The sequence below is a fragment of the Benincasa hispida genome, chromosome 7 (genome assembly GCF_009727055.1).
Source record: "Benincasa hispida cultivar B227 chromosome 7, ASM972705v1, whole genome shotgun sequence".
NCBI lineage: Eukaryota > Viridiplantae > Streptophyta > Magnoliopsida > Cucurbitales > Cucurbitaceae > Benincasa > Benincasa hispida.
Genome location: NC_052355.1, coordinates 10,723,053 through 10,742,806, shown reverse-complemented (window position 1 = coordinate 10,742,806; position 19,754 = coordinate 10,723,053). Strand labels below are relative to the sequence as shown.

The following is a 19,754-nucleotide window of genomic DNA, read 5'->3' as shown; positions in this document are numbered from 1 at the left end:
AATTGCACTTCGTCTTTTCTTCGATACATATATTAACTACAATTTTCTTAAATACAAACGGGATGGAGGATTCGAACCACGAACCTCTTAATCTTCATATATTAATATTATTTGAACCAAATTTATTTTAGTGATAATTAATTACAAATTTAACCCCCAACCACATAATTTCAACATCATGATAGAACTCCATTATTTCCTTACCTAAAATGTTAAAAAAATAAATAAAAATATAGTGCATCACATCACATTCTCACCAATGATTCAATTGTGATAAGGTTGATGGCCAAGACTTAACCCATCAAACAAGTTCTACAATCTCTCTCTATTTAAAAAGGCCCCTTTATATATTATCACACATTCCTCCATTATTTTTCAAAAACCATTTCCCCATTTTACAATTATCTATGTATAACTATAAAGGTAGAGGCTAAAATTAATTAGGGACATACTTAGGTGAGTGGTCAATTTGAGCAATAATTATATATTTTGACTAGGTCAGAAGTTCGAATACTTTACTTTTCATGCAACTCAAATTTAAAAATTTAAAAAAAAAATCCAAAAATTTCATAGAAGACTATTAAAAGTACGATGTGGCTTGACAAGATTATATCATTGAATAATCTTTTTTCTCAAAAAGAAAAAAATAAAAAAGCTAAAAATTATTGTTTCATTAGAGTTGTTTTCAAAAATATAGAAAATGAATCAAAATATTTTCATATATAGCAAAATTTTACTATCTATTGATAGACTATTATCTATGTCATGATAAACACAGAAAGTAGTCTATCGCAGTCTCTCACACATAAATTGTGATATTTTGCTATTATTTATAAATATTTTTAATAGTTTTTCATTTAAAATAATTTTACATTTCATTATACATCCAACCACTTAAATTAAGGTAAAGAGCAATACCAAGGTACAACTTAAGTTCCATGCTTCCTTTTCCTCTACACACCAAAAAAATAATTTTTTAAATAAATTTTTAGTAGGAGCTACACAACAAATGGGTCGCACCCAATTTTTTTTATTAGGGTAATTGTAATATATAAGACTTTTAAGACTAATAATTAGGTGTATAAAAATATTGGTAAAAAATTACAAATAAAGTAAAATCTAACAGTGATATACTCTATCACTTATACTATTAACAATAGAGTCTATCACAGATTTGGATTTAAGTTTTGTTATATATGCAATTTTTTTCTTTCATTTTATTATATCTATTAATAATTTAGACTTGATTGTTATATTTACGATACGACAACCGTTGGGTGAAATAAAACTTTTTTTTTTGAAGTGGGGGCAATAGTAGCCTAATAAAAAGGTCCAAAAAAACGTACTCATTTGTAGAAGGAAGGAGAGAAGGAAAATTATTAAAAGCAACAACAAAATGGGAGACGACGAAAATAATAGAAATGGGACTAGCGGCCGGTTGGCACCGCCGCGGGGTCCACCGGAGCATTGTGTGGAAATTATTCATCCGGTGGTTCCGCCGCCGAGAAGAAGCTGGTTTCAGAAGCTGCGCAACCGGCTAAAGGAAATATTTTTTCCCGACGATCCTCTCCGGCAGTTCAAAGGGCAGTCTCCGGCGAGAAAATGGGTGGTCGGAGCTCAATATATATTCCCAATTCTTCAATGGGGACCTCATTATAATTTTAGCCTCTTTAAATCTGATGTTATTGCTGGTCTCACCATTGCTAGCTTGGCCATACCTCAGGTTCTTTTTTATTTTTTATTTTTTTATTTTTTTATTTTTATTTTTTTCTCAGATTTGAACATTTGACCTTTTTTATTGAGATTTTAAAGTTTTTTATTGGTTTTGTGATTCGTAGAAAGTTAGAATTTAGTTCTTATGATTTTTAAAATTAGAATTTAGTCTCAATGATTTAACAAAAAAAATCGTAAAAAATCTATTGGGATTAAATTTTAATTATAAATTATAAAGATTAAATTCTAATTTTCTCTAAATTATAGACATTAAATTTATAATTTAACCTTTACGATATGAGCATGGGAGTGCGGTTCTTTTTGAGTGAAGGATTTGAACTTCCACCATTTTCATTGAGATTATAGTCTTTAATTATTTGTTTTTACTATATTCTTGTTTATGTTTTTAATGCATGGGTGTTAAAGCACGTGTGCATGAATTTTAGATCATAATTGGTATTATTTGATTATTTGTTTTTTATTTTTAAAAATTAAGTTTATAAATTCTACTTTTATCTTTAAAAACTTTCTTTTATCATATATTTTTTATCAATCATTTTTAAAATCAAACTAAATTTTGAAAACTAAAAAAAGTAGGTTATATTTGGTAATTATTTTATTTTTTTATTTTTATTTTTAAAAATTAAGTATATGGACACTACTTCCATCTCCAAATTTCTTTCTTTTTTATCTACTTGAACTAACAAAAAATAGCTTTCAAAAAGTTCTTTTTGTTTTCAATTTTTTGAAAGTTGACTAAAAATTCAACCATTATACTTAAAAAAAAATACAAATCATTGTAAAAATGTAAATGAAATAGACTTAATTTAAAAAAAAAAATAGATACCAAACGGGACCATAGTTTATAGAAACTTATTTGTTGTTTTTGGAATTTGGTTAACAATTCAACTATTGTACTTAAGAACGATGCATATCTTTTTAAGAAACAAGGAAGAAATAAACTTAATTTTCAAAAATAAAAAATAGAAAACGAAATAGTTACCAAAACAGAATTTTAATATTTCTAAAATTAGGATGGGAACTTCAACATTTTCATGGAGATGATTATAAATTTTAATTAGATTGAATTAATTGTGATGGTGTTGAAATAATGTTTTTCTTGGTTTATTTTTCCAGGGTATTAGCTATGCTAAGCTTGCTAATTTGCCTCCCATTGTTGGGCTTTGTGAGTATTCTTTTTTCTTTTTTCTTTTTTTCCGTTCCTTTTTCTCATTAATTCTCTCTCTCTCTGATTCTCCATCATTTTCTTTCTTTGATTCCCTTTACGAATCTTTCTTTACACAAGTCATTTGATGTGACTGTTCACTAAAAAAAGTGGTGATTTAGTTCCAGTTTAAAATTTGTTCATTCAAAATAACCATATTTTGAGAAAATTATTTTTTATATCTTCTTAAATTTCAAAACAAATATATTTTTTTCTCTCTGATTTTTTTGATATATACATTTGGTTCCCGAGTTTTCAAAATATAACTTTATAGTCTCCAAATCTTTATGAATATAGATTTAAAAGTCTCTTAAGATTATATATATGACATTTTGAATTACAAGAATAAATTTAAAAAATAATTTAGAGAAAAGAGGTAATTTTTAGAAAAGTTATTTTTCTAATTTTAAATAAAAAAATCGTCACGTAAACCTATTTTAAAACATATAAGGGCTAAAAGGAATATTTTGAAAACTTAAAAACTAAATGCATTTACCCTAAAAAATTCAAAGACGCCTATCCTTTGAAACTAGAGACCAGAAAAGTAATTTTAAGTACAAATTCAAAAAGATTTTAAAATTCTATTTCATGTGTATCCAAAAGTTGTAGAATCATCCACCACATAATTTCAATATCATAAATAATTTATTTTGATTCTCCCTTATATATTCCTTTTCTGTCTCTCTCTTCTTTATCCTTCATTCTTTTATTATTTTTTTTTATCCAATTTAGTCTCTAAATCTTAAAATATTATAAATTTATCTTTGAGATTTGAGTTTTATTTTAATTTGATTTATAAATTTCAAGATTTACACTTTTAACTTCGATTTTTTTATTTATTTTTACTTTAGCTTTGCCGTTAATGGCTATTACTTAATTTAAAATAATTATACAGGGAAAATTTAAAATTAATTTTAATTATGATGAGAATAATGAAATGTTTAATTAACTATAATTATGATGAGAATAATGAAATGTTTAATTAACTTATTTTAATTCGTTTAAATTAGTTAATGGATATTATACTAAAACTAAAGAAGAGTATTTAATAAATGTATAAACTTTGAAACTTAGTGATCAAAATGAAATAAAACTCAAATTTTAAGGATAAAATTGAAATATTTTGGAACGTAAGGATTAAATTGAAATCAAACTCAAAACTTAAAAACTAGAAATGTAACATTTTGAAATTTATATATAAACCAAATGGAAATTACTTCCAAAGTTTAAAGACTAAAAATGCACATTTTTTTCTATATCATTTTATTGAAAGTAGAAGATTCAATAGAAACTTATAGTTTTAGTTAATCATCTCTAATATTGATTATCTTTTTTTTTCTTTTTTTTTTTTTGTTATTAAAAGATATGAAGATTCAAGCTTTGTCCCACCACTAGTACTAATCTCATATACCTAAACCTAGAATGCAAAATTCAAGCTTTGGCTCCACCACTTAGTATTTTTTTAATAATTATTTTAAGATTCAAGATTCAAACTTAAATCTAGAAGGATTGTTTTCAAATATTGCATACTGAGTAAACTTATTTATAAATATAGCAAAATTTTATTATCTATTAATGATAGAGAGTGATAGATACTGATAGACAAAATATCATGATAGACACTGATAGACAGTGACATTGATAGACATTGATAGAATAATATCAGTGTCTATCAATGTCTATCACGGATAAATAGTTACATTTTATTATATTTGAAAATATTTTCAACAATTTTATCATTTAAAACAATTACCTAATTCAAAATACATTTATTTATTTATTTTTAATTGAGGCATGATGTACCATATTGCAAAACTTGAAATTTCCTTTTACAATCAAATACGATTACAAAAACTTTTAGTAAAACATAAAATAAAGTACAAACTTATTTTAATTAATCTCCATATTAATTCTTTTATTTATTTTTTTTGATAAAAATATAAATGCCTACTATACACTTTTTTTTTTTTTTTTTTTTTTATAAAACATAGAACAGAGTAAGAAAGTAAACTTTTAGTTAATCTCTATATTAATTAATCTTTTCTTCTTCTTCCTTTTTTATGGTTAAAAATATGAAGATTCAAGCTTTGTTCCACCATTAGTATATGCTGTTCTTGGAAGCTCAAGAGATCTTGCAGTTGGACCTGTTTCAATTGCATCACTAATATTAGGTTCAATGTTGAGACAAGAAGTTTCTCCCATCAAAGATCCCATTCTTTTTCTTCAACTCGCCTTCACTTCTACCTTCTTCGCCGGTCTCTTCCAAGCTTCGCTCGGGTTTCTCAGGTCGTTACCGATACGAAAATAATACTTATCTACTAGCTAGTCGTCAAATTATAACAATACATATCTTACTAACAAACTCATTAAAAAAAATTTAAGTACGTACGTCATCTTTTCTATTAAGAGTTTCACGCAATTAAGAACTAAGAAAAAAAAAGTTAAAAGAGTTTGTCAGGTGAATTATGATTAGACAATTTAGTGAGATATACCGTGATGAGTCTAAGCCTAAGATATGCATGTTCTTAATATATTATTACTTTTTTATTTTATTGATTTCACACTATTTGTTAAATACTACTTATTGTTATGTAATGAAATGACCGTATAGTATACAATATTGTGTAAAACGTAAAAGTTCTATTGAATAACTATTTGATTTTTTTATTTTTGAGTTTAAAAAGAGGTTACTACAATGAGTAGCGCTTTTAGAACAATTAATTAAGTTTATAGCAATATTTTAAAAAATTGCAAATATAGCAGCTATTGTTGATAGATTTCAATAAGTTATATAGCCTATCATCGATGACTCCAAGAGTAGACTTTAAATTTTACTATATTTATAAATTCTTTTCTATTGTATTATATTTGCTAATATTTTGGATCTTTGATATCCCTTCTACTAGAAAAAAAATTACACAGAAATATGTTGTTCCCTTACCTATTATAGGCATATATCATTTTATTAGGTAGAAATAATAATGCTTATAAACTTTAATTTTATCTTAAAATAAAAAATTAAGAGACGTTTGAGGCAATGAGTTAGTTATTATAGTCCTAAATTATTATAGTTAAATTATGATAGTTTGCATTTGGTTTGGAGTGTAAAGATTATTTTAATTTGGATTATAATAGTATGTGTTTTAAATATAAATTATTTTAGTTTGAGAAGGAAATAGTAAACACTGTAGTAAATAATAAAACAATGATGAATATAAAATAGTAAAAACTGTAGTAAATAATAAATATTATAGTAAATAGAAGTTTTGAAATAATGTTGACTATAGCTAATTAGAGGTTTTGAAATAACTTTTACGGTAGTAAGATGTGGTTATTATCTTATCCCAAACGTCCCCTGATGATTATCATACGAACAATATAAACTTTTCTCTATCTTTCATTTTATTTTTATAATAATGAAAAACTTTGATTTTTGATTTTTGATTTTGCAGACTTGGGTTTATAATAGATTTCTTATCGAAGGCGACTTTGATTGGATTCATGGCAGGAGCAGCCATTATTGTGTCCTTGCAGCAACTTAAAGGCTTGCTTGGAATCACTCATTTCACCAAACAAATGGGATTGATTCCTGTTTTATCCTCAGTTTTTCATCACACTCATGAGGTTTTTTTCACTATTCTTTTCCTTCTCAATTTATTGTCATTATTATTAATTCGTTAAAATTTTATTTTCATCCTTAAACTTTAAAGTTTATTCTATTTTGGTCTCTAAACTTTTAAAAACGTCTATTCTAATCTATGAATTTCTAAAAAAATACTTACTTTGGTCCCTGTTATTGAAATTCTATTAACTCTTAAAATGATGAAATGACTTGTACTTTTAGATAAGTTAGTCATCATAATAAATATAGGGTTCAAATTTGAATTAGGTGGTAAATCGATTTCTATAGAACTCAAAAGTCATTTTCTTTTAAGGTTTTGGCCTGTGTTGGTTGTTGACATTTTACTTTACCTTTATTTTGCTCAACACATGGTAGATGCAATTTCATCAAAGAGTTAATAAATCTTAATAGTAGGGACCAAAATAAACTTTTTTTAAAAATTCAGGGATTACGGTAGTTTTTTAAAGTTTAGAGACTAAAATAGAACAAAATTCAAAATTGAAGGACCAAAATAGGATTTAAACCTTATTAATTTTAGTTCACTTATTACAGAGCTTGAAATTTAACAAATGACCTTTTAGATAGCATAATCGGTGTTTTCATTCATTAGAATATATACGACAATACTTGAGTGCAGTTTAAGATACACCCATTTTCATGTATCCTCTCCAATAACACATGCATAAACATGCACACACGCCCTTAATCGCTTGTTTTAAAGAAAAATATTTGTCATTATTTCTCTTGAAATATATTTAATTATTGTCCCTCCCTCTAATTATTTATTTATATATAGATATTATTTTGTACGTTATTATATTAGTTAAATTACACATTTCGTTCATATATATATATATATATGGTTCTATTAAAATTGAGTCTTTATAAAATGTTAGAATTTTATTCTAAATTTCATAAATAATTTATATATATAGTTCAACAATAAAACCTTAATAAATATTTATGAGAATTTTTATTAAATTATAGGGATGGATTTTAACTTGAAAACTATAGGTACTTAAATTTCTAACTCTCTAAATGATAAAGATCATATTTGTAATATAACCTAATTTTATCCTAATGAATTGTTGGTCTTAATTATCCTATGTTCATCTTTAAAAATATTATTGGATTTATTTTCAACACTAAATTTTCAAATAATTTATATTAATTTTTTCAACTTCAATATTTTAAATTATTTTTGTTATTATCATTATTTAATAAAATACTTAACATAGACTAATTGTAGTTGTATTATTTTTAGTTATTATTTTGGGTTGTTTTTAAATATAGAAAAATAAACTAAAATATTTATAAAATATGTCAAAATTTTAGAACTATCAATGACAGCGTCTATCATTGATAATTCAAAAAATTTGCTATATCTTGTAAATATTTTCAACTATTTAAAATAATTTTTTATTTATTTTTAATATAAGAGAAACTAGGCATAGCTAGAGACACATCTTTGTTTTATTCACCTAATCAACATATATCTACATTGGTAAGTGTAAAAGTTACTTATATAATATTTTAACAATAATTATTTAAAAAGAAAATTGAGAAAGTCATATTTTGGTGTTGATGTACCCAATCAAGAGATGCTTGAGTGGAACAATAAATAATTGATAAAAGTACATAACAATGTTAACTCTAAAAAAAGTAACAAGATACAAGAGATTTATTTATTTTTTTAAAAAAGATCATAAACCAAAAAGTGGAATAAAAATTGAAAGTCATGTGTTTGAAAAGTGCCAAATAAATAAAAACAAGAAATAAATAATTAAAGAAAGGAAGCAGGAAAGAAATCATGAGTACCTCAAAGTATACCTTAGAAAGGTTTTAAAAAATAAAACCTACTGCATCTTCCTTTTTAATGTCTCAATCGTAGAAATCTGAAGTTAAGTGTGTTTAGTTTGAGAATTTTATTAGAATACAGACAAAACATGTTGAAAGGACTCGTGGTGGTTTGTGATGATAGTTTTTTACTTCTAGAAGCATTCAAGACAAGTAAGGATGATGTTATCAGATCGTAGGAGAATGTCAGGACCACCAGATACCGAGTCGTGATCCAAATCTTAGGTGTGAAGCATTAGGAGAGTATAAATAATGGATAACATAAAAAAAAACAAAATACAAGTGGAATAAAAATTGAAAGGCATGTGTTTGAAAAGTGACAAACAAATAAAAACAAGAAATAAATAATAAAAAAAAGGAAAATGAAAAAATTATAAAAGTTGGTAACCTTTTTTGCTTTGAATGGTTGTTTGTGAATGTGCAGTGGTCATGGCAGACTATACTGATGGGCTTTTGCTTCCTTCTCTTTCTTCTCCTCACCAGACACATTGTATTTTCTCTCTCTCTCTCTCTTAATCTTTTTTATAATTATATTATTGTCACTTTTCTAAGTTTTATTCTAAACAATAATTTTAGATATATTTTTTAAGATTAAGATATGATAAAAATTGACGTGAGAACTAATGTATAATAGTTAAAAATATATTTAATATTACTTATAACATTATTTACGTAAATCGACATCATAGTTAATGTATAAAAAAATTACGTGGTATTACAATAAGCATAATTTTTTTCTTTCTTATATAGTAAAATGATCCACTTATCTATAAAATTGCAAAAAATATTCTTAACGGTTTTACCATTTAACACAATTTCTTAGTCGTTTATATAAAAATATATTTTTCTTAGATTGCAAAATTGGTCCCTATAATTTGGAGAAAGTTATAATTTAGAAGACGATCATAAATAGTTCATATTTCTAGACTATTTATAAAGGTTTTTTTTAATCAAATTAAAAGAACTAAATTCTAATAAATATCCTAGAGAAACGAAATTTACAATTTAATCTATATTTTTTTGTGTCGATTTTCAAAGTAAAATAAGTTTTGGTACATATTTCAAAGTTAGAAGCTATCCAAAATAAAACTGTTCAAAATTGACAACTATTATGAAGCAACGACAAATTTAGGAGTATTTTATCTCGAGCATGTAAATTCTGAAATCCAGATCGAACGATTATTATGAAGCAACGACATTGTAACGAGTAATTTGTCATTTGAAATTTATTACATTTTATCTAATTATTATTTAATTTGATTGTGAATTATTGGTTCATGGTGTTGAATAGAGCATGAAAAAGCCAAAGTTGTTCTGGGTGTCAGCTGGAGCTCCTCTAGTGTCTGTGATTCTTTCAACAATATTGGTTTTTGCATTCAAGGCCAATCGCCATGGCATAAGTATAGTAAGTTTTCTTTGCATAAAAGCCCCTATCTAATTATCCTTTTTTTATTTAGTACCTAAACTTTAAAGTATGTATGTTTAATCCCTTTAACTTTTATGTTTTTTTGTCCCTTAGTCTAGTTTTTATTTGATTCATGAATTTCAATATCTTAAAATTTCATTTTGAGTTTGGACTAATGGTCGCTTTGATATTTGAAGTTAACTTTTAATTAACTAATTTAAAATAATTATGAGGTGAAAATTTTAATTAATTTTAATAGTGATGACTAAATTTAATTTTATTATAATTATTATAATTATTTTAAATTGATTAATTGGGATTAACATCGTAGACATAATGTGAGTACCTAATTAAAATTCAAATTGTGCAAATTTTGAAGTCATAGGACCAAAAACTGAAATGATACTGAAAAACCAAGGTGAAAAATCTAAAATTTTAAAACCTAGGAACCAAATACAAGTTAAACTCAAAACTCAACTAGGTATATGTGTAACATTTTGAAACCGTGAGATCAAATGGAAACTCAATCCAAAACCTAAGACCAAAAAGATATTTTTCCCCCCTTAAAATAAAAATATCATTAAACTGTTAAATAAAATTATGAAAATTTTAATTTTGAGTCCAATAAATCATTGTGTTCTACAATTTCTTTTTAAAATTCAAAAAAAAAAAAAAAAAAAAAAAAACTACTATTAGATACAGAAATTGAACATTTAGGGATGCTTTAGACATAAAATTTAGATTTATATCTAATAGGTAAATTGACTTTTCAAATGGTTAAATATGTCGAAAATCTATTGGAAAAAAGTTGAAAGTTTAAAAAGTAATTAAACATTTTTAAAATTCAAAAACTTATTGAACACAAAATTGAATGTTGAATTACGTAAGGACACAATTTTTGAATGGTCAAAAACCAAATATAAACAGAATATAACTTAAAGTTCAGAAACTAAACTCGTAGTTTAAGTTTCTTTTTTTTAAAATATATGTTTAACCATTTTCTAATCTAGCTACTTTTCACAAACTTGAAATGAAAAGAGTAATCAAAAGCAAAAACTTGAGAAAGATATTCAAACTTTTTGTTATTTTTGAAATTTGACCTAATTAATTTTTTACCGATAGAAAAAATGTCAAATTATTTATAGAAATAACAAAAAGATATTATAGATACTAATAGATTTTGATCAACGTCTATCGATGATAGAATTCTATTAATTTCTATCACTGATAGATAATGATATATTTGTATAAGTCTCTATCAAAGAAGATTAAAATTTTGCTATTTTGTATAAATAATTTTTCTTATTTTTCTAATTTTAAAAATTTCCTATATATGTAAAGAAAAAGAAATGACAAGTGGGGTATTTTTTGGCAGATAGGAAAATTGGAAGAAGGATTGAACCCACCTTCATTGAACATGCTTCGTTTTGAAGGGTCACACCTTGGCCTTGTTATTAAGACTGGCCTTGTCACTGGCATCATCTCTCTCACTGTGAGTTTTATTATAATATCATTCTTATCCATTAATTTTTTCAAAAATATACTTTTGGGGATGCTAAAAGAAAATAATAAATCTTGCAATCTTCTTATTGTTTTCAAATAAAAGAAATTAAATCAATTTATTTACAAAAATATAAAAATATTGTTCTATTTATTAATGATAGACCACGATAGATTATAATAGACATTTATCAATGTTACTCATAGAAATATCGTAGTCTATAATTGATATATACAGTGACATTTTACTATACTTAAAAATATTTTCAATAATTTTATCATTTAAGCACAATTACCCATATATATATATATATATGGTAAATCTAAAGATTAGACAATTAATTAAGTCTAGTATAATTTTACAATCTCTTTGATTTTTGCTTTTTTGTTTTCTTTCTAATTGTTTTCTCTTTTATAAAAAATAAAGAAAAATACTATTTCTTTATTTTTAAAATTGAAAAAGAAAGGTGGGGTTGTATAATAGCTATTTGGTTTTTTATCTCGGGTATTAAAAATTAAGTTTATAATTACTATTTCTACCTATTGATTTCTTTATTTTATTACCTTTTAGATGTATTTTAAAAATCCAAGTCGAGTTTTTAAAAACTAAAAAAAAATTAGCCTTATTTGATAACTGTTTCGTTTTTGGTTTTTGGTTTGTGAAAATTTAAACATACTTCATCCCAATTTCTTACAATTATTTGCATATTTATTAATTACAAGAATTGAATTCTCAACAAACTTCCTAAAAAGAAAAAAGAAAAAACTTTTAAAAACCTACTTTTCTTAGTTTTCAAAATTTAACTTGTTTTTTTTTTTTTAAAAAAACATTGGTAAAACTAGATAAAAAGACTAAGAAATGTATACATGGAGGGAGTGTTTATAGACTTAAATTTAAAAAACAAAAAGTTAAGGTCTTGTTCATTTGGTTTTTGTTTTTGAAATTTAAGCCCATTTCATCCACATTTCTTATAATAATTTGCATATTTTTTAAGTAAAATGGTTGAATTCCTAGCTAAATTCCAAAAACAAAAATAACTTTTTGAAAGCTAGTTTTTTAGTTCTCAAAATTTGGCTTAGTTTTTTAAATCATTGGTAAAAAATAGATAAAAAAAGGAAGAACTTTGGAAATAAAAGTAACATCTGTAGGCTTAAATTTTTTTTTTAAAAAAAAAAAAAAAAAAAAACAATACTGTTACCAAACAAGACCAATATCCGTAGGTTTAAATTTAAAAAACAAAAAACAAAACTGTTACCAAACAAGACCTAAAAAACTAATGGCATTAAAGTTAAAATTTATTTTTTGTTTTTTAAATTTGGCAAGGAATTCAATTGCTTACTTAAGAAATATATAAAAACTATAATAACAAAATTGTAAAAAACAAGCAAAATTCTCAAAAACGAAAAAATCGAACGGTAATCAAATATAGTTACATTTTCTTTTTCTTTTTTATAAAAGTTGACTATGAATTCATTTATTTCCTCATAAAACCAAACCTAACTTTCAAACAAGAAAAATTCAAATATTTATTAAACAAAACTTTAATTTGGTTGTTCATAAACTTTTATACACAATTTTGAAAACGTACCACAAACGAGAAACATACACAAACGTTATCAAATAGATCCTATAAAAATTATTTCATAATATTTTTCATTTATTTTATACAATTGTGAGATTAGGGAGATTCGATAATTTTCATAGAATTAAAGTTTGATGGTAAAATCTATTTAATAAATTGAAAATATGTTTATGATAAAATGAAAACACAGGAAGGAATCGCAGTGGGGCGAACATTTGCAGCTATAAAAGACTACCGAGTCGATGGTAACAAGGAAATGATTGCAATTGGCCTCATGAACGTCGTTGGCTCTTTCACTTCTTGCTACGTCACAACAGGTTCGGTTTCAAATTTAAAAATTTAAACTATTTTCTCACATTTTCTTACAATAATTTGTATTTTCTTTGATTATAAAGAGTTGAATTCTTAATTAAATTTCAAAAACAAAAACAAGCGTATAAAAACTATTTTTTTTTTAGTTTTCAAATTTTAGTTTGGTTTTTGAAAATATGGATAAAAAGTAGATAACTAAGCAAGAAATTAAAGATGAAATGGACGTTTGTAGGTTTAATTTTTAAAAAGTAACAATAAAAAATTAAATTGTTAGGAAATAGACCATTTAAATGTTTAGAGTTAGTTTCCGAGACACAAATTAAAAATAATTTTTAGAAATTACTGTATTATTACTAAGTTTTAGAAACTCCTTTTTCATAACCATTAAATTTTTGTTTAATAATGATTTTGTTTTTAATTTTAATTTTCAAATCAGGTAATGTTCATGTTTTTAATCCAACCATTTTGAACTTTTAGAGTTAAATTTCATAACACCAATTAAAACAAATTTAAAAACTACTATATTGACTTTGTTGGGTAACCATTAAACCCATTTCCATATGTACTTTTACATTGTTTTTAGATACAATAGTTGAATTCTTAATCAAATTTCAAAAATAAAAATAAATTTTTAAAAGCTACTTTTTCAGTTTTCAAAATTTGGCTTGATTTTCTAAACCATTAATAAAAAGTAAATAATAAATAAAAAAATTTAAAATAAAAATAATGTATAGAGATTTAATTTTAAAAAACAAGAATAAATGATTACTAAACGAGTCCTATATTATTACTTATTTTAGTTCTATAACATGGCTTGAAGTTGAAAACGTACGGTTTTAAACATTGATAATATTATTGTTGTTATTATTATTATTATCATGATGAATAATATGAATAAGAATAAAACTCAAAGAAAAGTAGTATTTATTGAACTTTACTTTTCAAGAGGAAAAAAAACAAAAACAAAATGTTTATGAAAAGGAAGCTTTAAAAAACTGTTTAGGGTTTTTATTTTTGAAAATGAACAAACAGTGTTTTCACCTATGAGCTCGTTTTTTTGTGTTCTACTTACTAAAAATATTTTAAAATACAAGCCGAGTTTTAAGAGTTTTTTATACCAATGATCCATTCATAGGGTCCTTTATGACTAATGATCCATCCCTCACAAACCTATAAAATCTAACCTTCTGCTTATGGATGATGATTTATATTACAACTTAATGTGATGACCATCTCTATCGCGATACAATTTTTTGTTGTGTTTTGTCCATTTTTCTCACAGTTTGTTACATTTTTTGGTGAGAAAAATGGAAATCACGATAGAAATTATCATCTCGTTAGAGCTTGGTTATCCTTAACGTGATACGTTATAAAATAATTAACTTTGTTGTGTTTCCATTTTTCACATAGTTTGGTATGAAAATTTTTTATCGCAATAAAGATGACCATCTCGTTAGGGCTATGTAGATATGGCCATCTCTAGTGCAATACGTTATAAAAATGTGATATTGCGCTATGACGTAAGCAGAAGGATAGATTTCATATATTTGTGGGGGATGAATCATTATCTACATGAAATTGTGTAATAGTATAAAATCTTTTTTTACTATTTTATTAAGAATTCAAATGTTTATTTAAGAGTGATGAAAATTATTGTAAAGAATTTGAGTGAACAAAGTGTAAAATACGAAAATGGAACATGCTTATCAAAATACTAAACAACGCCAAAACTAATTAAACAACCAATTAAAACTTCAAAAACTTTAGGGGTCATTTGGCTCATTGAATAGGTTTAATATGTGTGAAATTAATATACTGAAGTTATGAAGTTTGTGTTTGGAATATAATATTGTAAGCTAAAGTTCTTCGATAAATCTGAAAAGTAGAGAAAGAGGGGAACATGAAATTCTTCAATGAATTTTAAAAATAGAGAAATATGAAAATATAAAATTATTTGATAAATGTGCAAACTTTAATAGTGTTTATGCCAAAGAACTTGGGATGACTTTGGGACAATGGAGGGCTTGAAAGCTTTGCTCAGTGTGTTGAATAGTAAACACTAACCCATGGGCTTACTTTTTTCTTTTTTAAATTTAACTACAATAATAATTTTTTTTAAATACTCTCTCTCTCTTCTATTATTTTTCTTGAAATTTTTTAAATGGGTAGTATTATTATTAAAGGTTTTTAATACTCTATCTATTTCCTTAGTTGTTTAAAAAAAGTATCATTATATTACATACTTATCTCTACTACTTGAAAACTAGTTCATTGCTAGTGTGATGAAAAATATCTCTACATGAGAATAATGTTTTTGGTTCATTTAATTTTTTTTTTAAAAAAATCAATTCTTTTTAATATAGTAAAATCAATAATTTTTAACTAGCCATATTAAATTTATTTATTTTCTTATTTTTCTAGGAATTCTTATAAATAAAAAATCCAAAAAGTATAAACAACTTTGGAAACTTTTCACTATAAAGTATTAATATTTTTAAATATTTTTTTTTAACAATATAAGGTGAATAATCAACACGAATTAATTTACATTAGAGTTGAATCTCTAAATATATACCTATATTTTTAACTTAGTTATCTAAAAACAAAATCAATTACCTAATGGCTTAAGATGTATAATCTTCAATAAAGAGGTTAGAGGATTGAAACTATCCATTCCCACTTAGTGTTAAATTAAACAACAATAATAATAATTATAACAAATTTTAAAGTGTATGTATTAAACTTGTAATTTAACTTAATCATGTGATCTTTGAACGTTGAACCTAAATTTGCAGGTGCATTTTCAAGATCAGCAGTGAACCATAATGCGGGAGCGAAGACCGCAGTGTCGAACATCATAATGTCAGTGACGATAATGGTGACGTTGTTGTTTCTGATGCCTCTGTTTCAATATACGCCCAACCTCGTGTTGGCTGCCATCATCGTCACAGCCGTCGTCGGCCTTATCGACATCCCCGCCGCGTATGCCATTTGGAAGGTCGATAAGTTTGATTTTGTTGTAATGCTTTGTGCTTTCTTCGGCGTCATTCTCATCTCCGTTCAACATGGTCTCGCCATTGCTGTAAGTTTTTCTCAATCCAACTTCCCCTTTTACATTTCTTCAAATATACTTTTTAGTCGAAATATTGAATTTGATTTCAATTTAGTCTTATATAATTTTCAAGTATAGTTGTCCGTTAGTTAAAATTTTAGATTTAGGATCTTATTATTTAATAACCATATAGTTTTTGGTTGACAAAAAGTTAGCTTATAAATATTAGTTTTATTTACAAAAGTTTTTATGTTTTGGTATTCTCTTTCTACCTATTCTTGTAAAAAACGAAGCTAAGTTTTCTAAACTAAAAAAGTAATTTTCAAAAACTTATTTTTAACAAAAGTAAAAATTATAATTAAAATATGAGAAGAAACAAACATAAATTTTAAACATAGAAAATGAAAAATCAAATCGTTTCCAATAGTACCCCATAGTTTCTGTTTGAATTTAATTTTTAATGTCTCCCAGAATTTTTTTTAGTACTCACATATTGATATAACTTTATAATATACTGACTAGATTTGATGATATGTATTTTTAAATAAGTTGGTTTATTTTGTATGTTTTATATTTAAGGATCAATTAGCAGCTAATTAAAAATTAAATTTAAATAATCAAGGCCTAACATGTTACTTTTGATCCTTTATTGACTAAATAAACACTAAATTCAACCTTAAAAATAAATAGTATTAGTTTTTGAAAATTTAGGGACTATGTACAAATGAAGTTGAAATCTTAGGAATTTTAGCCATATTATAGAGAAAAAAAAAAAAAAAAAAAACCTTGTATAAGATATTTTCCCCATTGATTCTAAATCTAGAAAATGAATTTGAAAACACCTCTAAGTTTTACCTTTTTCTAAAAAAAATATTAGTTATATTAATAATAAATAGAAAAGAAGTAACATTGAGTATACTTGTCAAGGCATCGTCAAAAATTATTAAAACTCGAAAATCCTAATTTAGGTATGGTTTGGAACCATTTAGTTTTTAGTTTTCTGTTTTTAAAAATTAAGTCTATTAGACACTATTTTTCACTTCTAAATTTCTTCATTGTTATCTACTTTTTACCAATGGTTTAGAAAACCAGATCATATTTTGAAAACTAAAAAAAGTAGATTTTAAAAACTTGTTTTTGCTTTTGGAATTTGATTAAGAATTCAACCATATTGTACTTAAGAAAGATGCAAATCATGATATAAGAAATTGAGAAGAAATATGTTTAGTTTTTAAAAACAAAAAACAAAAAATGAAATGGTTACCAAATAGGATCTTAAAAATTAAGAAAGTTGAATGATTCTAAAAAAAGCGAACAATTATTGTGACATTGTTGATCATATGAAGATTTGATGTTTACGTGTTAGTTTATGATATGACGACTATGTTCAGGTTGGCATATCGATTTTCAAGATCATACTACAAATCACAAGGCCAAAAACAGTGATGTTAGGGAACATAGCTGGAACAGATATATATAGAAACCTTCACCATTACAAGGATGCAATGAGTGTCCAAGGCTTCCTCATTTTAAGCATTGAAGCTTCTATCAACTTTGCCAACACCACATATCTTAATGAAAGGTTCTTATTACTCATCACATTCAAAAAAATATACAATTTTCAACCATATTTTGACATTCACTCAATTTTAATCTTTATATTTTCTAACTTTAGTTCTCGTAAATTTAGTCTCTCTTTTAGTTTATGATTCTTATTTAATACAATTTGTCAAAAATTAATTTCAAACGAGTAAATTTAAAACATGTTAAAATTATAGGATTTAAAATCGAACAAGTCATAAAGTATAGGACCAAAATGTCATTTTAACCTATTGTTTAAATCTAATCTTCTTCTGTATATTTGACCCTTTGCTTTGAAGGATTTTGAGATGGATTGAGGAATATGAAGCTGATCAAGATCATGTTGAGAAGGAGGGCTCTAGCCTTCAGTTTGTGGTTTTAGAATTGTCCGGTAAGCTGATTAAAGATATATTCGAAAGTGATTTTAAAATGATTAAAATCAATATTTTTGTCATGTTGAGAATAACTTCCTTAACATACCTTAAATCAGTTAAAAATCAATTTCATATTTATTTGACATGTTCACGATTTTCATACAATTAAAATTGATTTTGAATTATTAAAACATGCTTAAGAATGATTTTGAACATATTAAATTTTTTTTTAACAATTTCAAAATAACTTCCATGACTAATTGTCAAGCAATTATTGCTTTAATATTATTAACAACTTAGATTTATTGCAGCCGTGAGCGCTATAGATACTAGTGGAGTCCTACTTTTCAAAGATCTTAGGAGAGCATTGGAAAAGAAGGGTGTTGAGGTAAGTATACACTTTCTAACTTAAAGTTATATTTGTAGTCGGGTTTAATTTCAATTTGATCCTTACGTGCAATTCAATCTTCTAAAACAACCATGCTGTAACCAAAATGTTAACCATTTGCTTAGTGGCACGTTTTCTTTCGATACAGGCTCATTGCCTCTTTCTATCGTGTCCTAAAACATGCTAGGAAACTATTAACATTGCATCGATAATTAACATTTTAATAGATTTAACAAAACAGAAATGGCTAAAATTGAAATTATAAATAAACGGTAGAGACTAGAACGGTAATTTAACCTAGCTGATTTGAATGATTTCTTTGTTATCATTGATGGTTATTCTTCTATTGATTACAGCTAGTGTTGGTGAACCCAATGGGTGAAGTCTTGGAAAAGTTACAAAAGGCAGATGAAAATCAGGAGATTTTGAGGCCAAATAATGTGTTCTTGACTGTGGGAGAGGCCATTGCATCCTTAGCAACAAAAGTGAAGGGACAATCCTCAACTATATAGGAAACCAAAATGTGAACTAATGTGACTCACTTCTCTCTCCCTTTGCTATACTTTTAAATAGTTACAATATAATAAGCTAATTAAATGTGTATGAGGTGTTCTCCACATCCAATGGGTATAGTAGTGTTGGAAAGATTATGATAACACTTTATTCTAAATTTTGAAATTTTGATGAGAAGAAACTTTTTCTCTCAAAGAAGTCGAAAACATAAACTTCTTTTCATGATTCTCACCATCTCTATTTCATTTTTACAAACGAATCAACATTTAATATCTTGCAAGGCGTGAAGATATGACCTTTCTGGACTACCTATTCTGATACCATCTTAAATCATCAATTGATCAAAAAGTTTAAGCTAATAAAGGCAAATTTAATATTATATCATCTAACAGTTTTTACTAAAAAAAAATTGAGTTTCAATGACCTAAGAGCCCAAATTGAGGTTGAAAATAGAAAAAAGTGTCATAAATGTGAAAAATACAACAAAATTTTGAATTTGAGTTCTTTTATGATCATTTTCAATGTCACTTATTTATGATGTTTATTATTTGTCATTAAATAAATTTCAGAGTCCTTAGTGTTGAAGTTCTCTGATATCGTATTGTCTTCAGGTTGGTGGTCTTCTTCGA

The 19,754-nt window shown here is 25.3% G+C and overlaps 1 protein-coding gene across 1 annotated transcript; it reads left to right on the top strand.

Annotated features, from left to right (window-relative positions):
• The first annotated feature begins 1,337 nt into the window (after nucleotides 1–1,337).
• Nucleotides 1,338–19,331, top strand: LOC120081979 (probable sulfate transporter 3.3). Its single transcript, XM_039037161.1, has 13 exons — nucleotides 1,338–1,723; nucleotides 2,851–2,899; nucleotides 5,017–5,224; nucleotides 6,391–6,562; nucleotides 8,842–8,907; nucleotides 9,709–9,822; nucleotides 11,198–11,314; nucleotides 13,096–13,222; nucleotides 16,013–16,299; nucleotides 17,661–17,851; nucleotides 18,150–18,241; nucleotides 18,536–18,612; nucleotides 18,969–19,331. Exons 1-13 carry the CDS (start codon nucleotides 1,397–1,399, stop codon nucleotides 19,122–19,124), a joined length of 1,983 nt encoding a protein of 660 aa, XP_038893089.1. The 5' UTR covers nucleotides 1,338–1,396; the 3' UTR covers nucleotides 19,125–19,331.
• The last annotated feature ends 423 nt before the right edge of the window (nucleotides 19,332–19,754 follow it).